Source organism: Palaemon carinicauda, chromosome 9 (genome assembly GCF_036898095.1).
Source record: "Palaemon carinicauda isolate YSFRI2023 chromosome 9, ASM3689809v2, whole genome shotgun sequence".
Taxonomy (NCBI): Eukaryota; Metazoa; Arthropoda; class Malacostraca; order Decapoda; family Palaemonidae; genus Palaemon; species Palaemon carinicauda.
The window spans coordinates 142,677,170-142,684,340 of NC_090733.1; the positions used below are offsets into that span (position 1 = coordinate 142,677,170).

The 7,171-nt window shown below is 36.2% G+C and overlaps 1 protein-coding gene across 3 annotated transcripts in view; it reads left to right on the forward strand.

Annotated features, from left to right (window-relative positions):
* The window catches only part of LOC137646895 (monocarboxylate transporter 14-like), a 12,945-nt gene extending 6,722 nt beyond the window's left edge, over positions 1 to 6,223 (forward strand). For 2 of the 3 annotated variants that reach the window (XM_068379967.1, XM_068379966.1), the window contains exons 2-6: positions 1 to 94; positions 964 to 1,234; positions 4,185 to 5,078; positions 5,316 to 5,507; positions 6,001 to 6,223. The exon at positions 1 to 94 is cut by the window's left edge and continues 233 nt beyond it. In XM_068379967.1, the coding sequence (XP_068236068.1) occupies positions 1 to 94; positions 964 to 1,234; positions 4,185 to 5,078; positions 5,316 to 5,507; positions 6,001 to 6,149 (1,600 nt within the window). In that variant the 3' untranslated portion in view covers positions 6,150 to 6,223. The remainder of the gene's footprint in view (positions 95 to 963; positions 1,235 to 4,184; positions 5,079 to 5,315; positions 5,508 to 6,000) is intronic. The other variant, XM_068379964.1, reaches the window with a different exon arrangement.
* Positions 6,224 to 7,171: the final 948 nt, after the last annotated feature.

Below are 7,171 nucleotides of genomic sequence, written 5' to 3' on the forward strand. Positions count from 1 at the left end.
AGAAGTGAACAGAAAGCTCCCCGATGTTACCAAAACAGTCGTCCCGGACGGTGGTTGGGGATGGCTAGTGGCCTTTGGTGCTTTTATCATCACGGTAAGTACTGAGAGAGAGAGAGAGAGAGAGAGAGAGAGAGAGAGAGAGAGAGAGAGAGAGAGTGAGAGATTCTCCTTTATAGCCTCTTTATGAAATTGCGGTTGATGCCTGTTCACCCAGAATGTTATTACGATTAGCTTTAAAAAATTTCCCAAAATGTAGATGAGTATAAGTTTTATTAAACTTAGAGAAAATGAATTCGTGAAGTATTTGATATATTTACAAAACTATAGACTAATTACAATAAAATATGACGGTGTCTGACATAGCAATTAGAGAAATTAATATCCAAATCATGATTAAGGAATTTAATACACCACAAGTTTCTATTCAACATTTACGATGAGAATCAGCAGCTGAAGATCAGACAAGAGAACAACATTAAAAAAATTATAGAATGAAAAAATTAAAGCATTTTTTTTTAATTGATTTATAATAAAACAAATCTCTTGAAAGACTCTTGATATTCCAATTTCTGTACAACAGAAAGAAAAGAGAGACCGGATGCTTTTCTCAAAAGAAAATTTGCAATAAAAATAAAACCTAGAATATTAAACGAGTGGTATACAGTCAGAGAAATACTGTCAATGTTCAGAAGATGAAAATGAGGCTAAAGAGAGTAGCATCATCTGCATATGCAAACAACATACCTATTAAGACCTTTTGCCCAAAGAAGTTCAAAATCTTTCAAAATATTCCAAAGCTTAGTAACTGAAAACCTTTTCTTCATGTCAAATGTTGCAAAATGTAGTAAATGTTAAATATTGGCCTTTTGTTAAACAGGGTCAGATAAGCCCCTTTATCAAATAGATAATCAGCAGACACACCGAAGATTTGATTTTTGCTTAATAGATTCTTCCTTTTTTCAGATGCTCCTAAGTTCCTTGGGGCCTTGTTTTGGTATTCTGTTCTCCCGATACTTGTTGGAACTTGGTGCCTCGTCGGTCTTAACAGCCTGGATCTTCAACGTGCAGCTTTTTATCTGGCATCTGATGGGTCCGCTCGTCCGGCCCTTGAGCGCCGAGTTTGGATGGCGTCCAGTGGGACTACTTGGGGTCCTGTTGTGTTCTATGTCCATCATATTGTCGGCCTTCAGTCCCTCTGCATCTTTCCTCTTTTTCTCCTTCTCGTTACTGAGTGGTAAGTGAATCACATGTTAAAACTGAGTCAGGTTTATAATTATAAACCTGACTCAGTTTGCTAACCTGATACAGTGAATCACAGTGAAGTGGTGTTTAAGATGTGGTGATAAAACATTTTACAAACTCTTGGGCATTTCATAAATTCTTGTTTCCACCTACGTAACGAATCGAATGACGAAATACTATTTTTTTTTCTTTTCTGTACCTGGGCATGGTAAGGAAATAGGTTAGCGTATGTCATAAACTCATGCTAAAATTTCTGTAATAACGTGGACACTGCTAATTTGGTCTAGCCTTATGAAAGTATTCTAACTAACTTAAGACCATTTTTTGTCGTACCTTAAGAATGAACACTTAGTTGGTTTTTTTTTTTTTTTTTTTTTTTTTTTTTAATCCATGGAGGAGGCACGCTTACTTATGTAATCTTTGCAATATCACTTTATATATTCATTCCATTTTCCTTAAAGAAGGAAAGTGTTTCTAAAATCTTGAAAGTTTGCTATACTGTAGCCAAATCTAAAATCTTCAACACTTGTAGTGCTTTTACCCGGCATATTTATGAATGTGATTGTTAGAGTCACTGCAACTTGCTATAAGGCATTTTTTTTTTATAGAAATTTGTATGTGTGTATTAAGAATAACAACATTAAAATATATCTTCCATTTATAGACTATGAAACTTTCAATAAAACAGAGGAAGAGAAATAAGAAAAGTGTGCCCGAGTGTACCCTCAAGCAAGAGAACTCTACCCCAAAACAGTGAAAAACCATGGTACTGAGGCTATGGCACTATCCAAGATTAGATTTGTAGGTAGTAGGTTGGCCTGGGCACCAGCCACCCGTTGAGATACTACCGCTAGAGAGTTATGGGGTCCTTTGACTGGCCAGACAGTACTACATACGACCCTTTTCTCTGGTTACGGTTCTTTCCCTTTGCCTACACAGACACCGAATAGTCTGGCCTATCCTTTACAGATTCTCCTCTGTCCTCATACACCTGACAACACTGCGATTACTAGACAATTCGTCTTCACCCAAGGGGTTAACTACTGCACTGTAATTGTTCAGTGGCTACTTTCCTGTTGCTAAGGGTAGAAGAGACTCTTTAGCTATGGTAAGCAGCTCTTCTAGGAGAAGGACACTCCAAAATCAAACCATTGTTCTTTGTTCTTGGGTAGTGCCATAGCCTCTGTACCATGGTCTTACACTGCCTTGGGTTAGAGTTCTCTTGCTTGAGGGTACACTCGGGCACACTTTACTATCTAGTTTCTTTTCCTCTTGTTCTGTTAAATTTTTTATAGTTTAAATAGGAAATATTTATTTTAATATTGTTACTATTCCTAAAATATTTTATTTCTCCTTATTTCCTTTCCTCACTGAGCTATTTTCCCTGTTGGGGCCCCTGGGCTTATAGCATCCTGGTTTTCCAACTAGGGTTGTAGCTTAGCATTTAATAATAATAACAATAATAATTAGATAACAATGGTTTGATTTTGGAGTATCCTTTTCCTAGAAGAGATGCTTACCATAGCTGAAGATTCTCTGCTACCCTCAATAAGAGGAAATTGGCCATTGGACAATTATAGTGCACTAGTTAACCTCTTGAGTAAAGTATTCCATTTTCAGACATTAGATTAGAATGCACTGCTGGCTTCCTTTCTCCACTGTCAAATGTTATATTTCATTTCATTTAACATGTAACCCATTTAAGATCTACCAGATTCTAACTATTTCCTTAACTAATCACCTGAGTAAACTAGGTAAATTGGATGGTAAGGGAGAACAATTTTTTTACACCAATTTGATCCTTTGTATGTTGTGATAAATGAGTTGGTTCTTACAATCAACGATGTTAATAATTTGCCGTGACAAATTGTGGCATGACTTAAAAGCACAAATTTCCTGGGATGGTTCACAAAAAAGTTTCAAATCAAAACACAGTTTTGGTTGTTTTCCTATGACAGTGGTTCTCAGCTGTCCTTTTTGCTATATAAGGCCAAAATCTGTATTTGATTTTCATTATGTTACAGTAATGCATTATGGCTTGAAGATTTCTTTTATTTACAGCAGGATAATAATTTTGACCAAATAGGGGTAAGATGTAGGAAGAAAAGAAGTCTTCCTGGCTGTGCTAGAAATATAAATACTCAAAGAGTCTTTAATGCTATTTGCAATTGCCATGTACCACTGGCTTAAAAATTCTAACATTTCTCTACTGTTTACTCATGTTAAAATTTTTTGTTTTCTATATTCAACTGAACTCCTCTCTATCTTTTCATTATTTTCTTACAGTTTTAGGGCATTCTATAATTGCAGTTAAACAGCTCAAAAGGTATTCGGTACTCTAAATGAATACTGATTTCAATAAGGAGTCATCTAAGTTTATCGGATAAGCTGATCACATTTTCTACACAAACTTATTTGAAATTTAACAATTATCTTTTTTTCAGTAAACCATTGTTTTATTTCAACAAAGACAATTGTAACATTGTTACGAAATCTGGAGTGATTAATCCCAAGAAACGTTACAATCTTTAATTTGTAGAAAATAAATTTTAAGGAAAAAAAGGTTGAGTTCATAAAGATGATGGGAATGACAGAAATTAAATACTTCAGTCGTCAGAGATTCCGGGCGGAATAAGCCCCAACCCCTGATGACGTCATAGCCAATCCTGTCTCCCGCGTTAACAACGGTCCCAACACATCCCCTTAAAGTGATTATTAGTTATAAGTTAGTATAGTTTGAAATTATTAAGAGACTGTATTGTGACCGCTGCTAATGTGCAAGACTACGTGACTGGCTATGATATCGTCAGGGGGCGGAGCTTATTTTACCCGATATCTTTGCGACAACTATAGGATATCAATACATATTATATTAATATTTTATAAATTCAAATTAGTTTTGAAAACCATCAACAATTATGTTGATTTTTTTTTTTTTACAGGTATTGGTGGGGGTCTCGTTGTTAGCATGTGCTACATTATCGTTCCACAGTATTTCAATCATCGAAGAGGGAAGGCAAATGCTATCATGATGACGGGCTTATGCATGGGCCAGATTTTAGGAGCTCCTTTCGTGAGGTACCTCCAAGATCAGGAAGGGTTCCTAGGGTCAACACTAATTTTCGGAGCCATCATGCTACACGGGTGCGTGGGAGTGGCTTTCTTCCATCCAGTAGATTGGCATATGCAGAAAGTCAAGGTGGATGGAGACCAACCTTTTCTCGAGGATGGGCGTAGTCCCTTGATTTCACAGAAAAGAAATAAGAAGGAGAATGGAAATAGCACGCAGAATGATGTTGCAGAAAAGGTCTCATTAGAACAGCCTCATCGCAGCCCTGTTTATGATAAGGCTCCTTTAGATATTGCAGATATCAATGAACCTGGTAAAAAGGACAAACATTCTCTCGAGTCTCTTCCATCAGAAGAAGTGACATTACAAATAAAAGATGTGATGTCTCCGAATGCTGCTGGTGGAATATTAATAGATGCCCAATCCAAGAAAAATACATCAATGCCTCTAAAAATTTTGAGGATTGTAGGACGTGTGGCACATTCTACAGCCAGTGACTTGAAAATCCTTAAGAACAGACGTGCCTTGATTATTGCTTTCGGCAACATGCTCTGCATGAATGCGTACTTCAACTTTATTATGATGGTACCGTTTGCTATGCAATCTGCAAACTTTACATTGCAAGACTCAGCGTGGTGCATAACTGTGATGGGTATATTTAACCTCTTGTCAAGAATTCTCCTCTCTGTTATCTCGGACTGGCCTAGCTTCAGTATGAGATTATGTTGCATGGCAGGTTATGCTGTTCTTGCTGGTGTAATGTTTGGTAAGCTATACAGTACCAAAAGATCTACCCTTCTGATACGGAGAAACTTCACAAAATCACATATCTTAGATCACCTTTCATACAGAAATTAGAGTAATTTGAAACTTAATTTTCAAAACAGAAATTTTCAGTAATAAAAAATCATGAATATAAGCTTGAGCTACAATCCTTTAGGAAATGTAATGTATCTGCCTTATGACTTGATTGTAAATTTTCCTTATTCAACTTCTATTACAGTTTTCCCTCTGCTGAAGGAAGTCTCGTGGCTTGTACTCCTGATGGGCGTCTTCGGCTGCGGGTTAGCAGCCACAATCAGCCTCCTACATTTGGTGATGATCCAGTACATGGGCGTTGAAAACTTAGCTCCCATTTTCGGGTCCACTTGTCTTCTCATTGGAGTGGGTTTCCCTACGTTTGGTCCGTTCATAGGTAAGGAGAGCTATTATATCTTCAATTTTGTCTGATAATTCTAACAAATATCAATAACTGTGATCATTTAATTTGAACACCCACTGACCAAGAAAAAAAAGTTAGGAATACTGCAAAACTTCTTACCCATGGATGATCTTGAGAATAAAAACAAAAATATTTCTGCGATAGCTTGTATGTTCTTCAATCTATTGTTTTTGTTTTCAAACAAAAGTTATTTTGAATATACCATTTCTTCTTTGTCAAAACTATAAAGTTTTCTTTATAATATAGTATTCAGAATTTCAAAGCATTCAGTAATTATCACGAAGTTTATTAGCAGTAGCACAGTATGAACCTTTCTGGGGACATCAACATTGATAGAGCCAAGTAAATTAATGGTGTAATATCAACATCATTAAGTTCAAAACCTTAAAACTATGTAAATGCTAAGAACTATTTTGGAATAATAATGATATAGTCTTTATAATATCTACTCTCATATTCTTCTCAGGTTTCATACGGGACTGGAGTGGAAGCTACAAATTGAGCATGTGGATCCTCTCTGCTATGATGGTGTTAGCGTTTGTACTCTGGCTTTTCATGCCAGCAGCTGTTTCCTCTGATATTAAAAGAATGAATAAGAGGAGCTTACGTCTCTAAAGCGACAACTTCATTCCTTAGGGACTAGTTTTACATCTTTGTAAAGTTTTGAATAAAAAAAATGGATGAAACTTTGTTTACCGAATATACATCATCCAAAAAAAAAAAAACATTGAAATATCAGGAAAGAATGGTAAATTTGTTGATTATTTGGATCCAATGGACTACCAAAAAGTAGGCTGAGTTAACTGCTCTTTGGAAGCAGTGAAAGTTGAAATAAACAAACCCTGTACAATTTCATTCAGGCAGTGTACTACAAAGAGCAAGAAAATGCACCGTTATCGATGACGATTGATTTATAATACTGGCTACTCATTTTAAAATTAACATCAACTAAAGAATCTGATATCTAACCCCATTATTACAATACTCTCAGCAGAAATTTTTTACATATTCAATGAAAATTTGATCTTGAATACTAGCTTATCACTTGTAGGGGTGAGAGAGATTACTTACTTCATCAACTCTTCTGCAGTCCCCTACAGCATGGCTGCCTCTTTGGTTACCAAGGTGATTTAGCTAAGATTTGGGTAGAGTTTTGCCCAAGCCTTCGTGAATTTGCTTGGCAAATATTCGGTTATTCATTTCGGGAACATTGAATGTTGTTATCAGGTATGATGGACTGCCTTGAGTAATTAAGTAAATGCATGAAAAGTGGCAAAACCTGGCACGGTGTAAACACCCATAAATTGATGCCAATATAAACGTGGCCACATTAGTGATTTGAAAAGGCAATGATTTTATGGGTGCATAAAAATAGCAACCTTTACAGGATTAGATATTATGACGAAAGCTAGGATACTTATTTCAGTGACATTTCGGTGGTCATCTGTAGTGGAAATGCCTGTTAGGTCATTAATATTTCCCCTTGCTATCTACTACTGGAGACTAAGTCAAGTTTGTGAGTTTGGGGAAGGACTAAGAGTTCACCTCACCTTTATTTCGCTGTAAAGCACTTCACATCTTTTCTCCAGGGAACATGGAATTTCGTCATTAGTTATGATGGAATGCTGCATCATAAA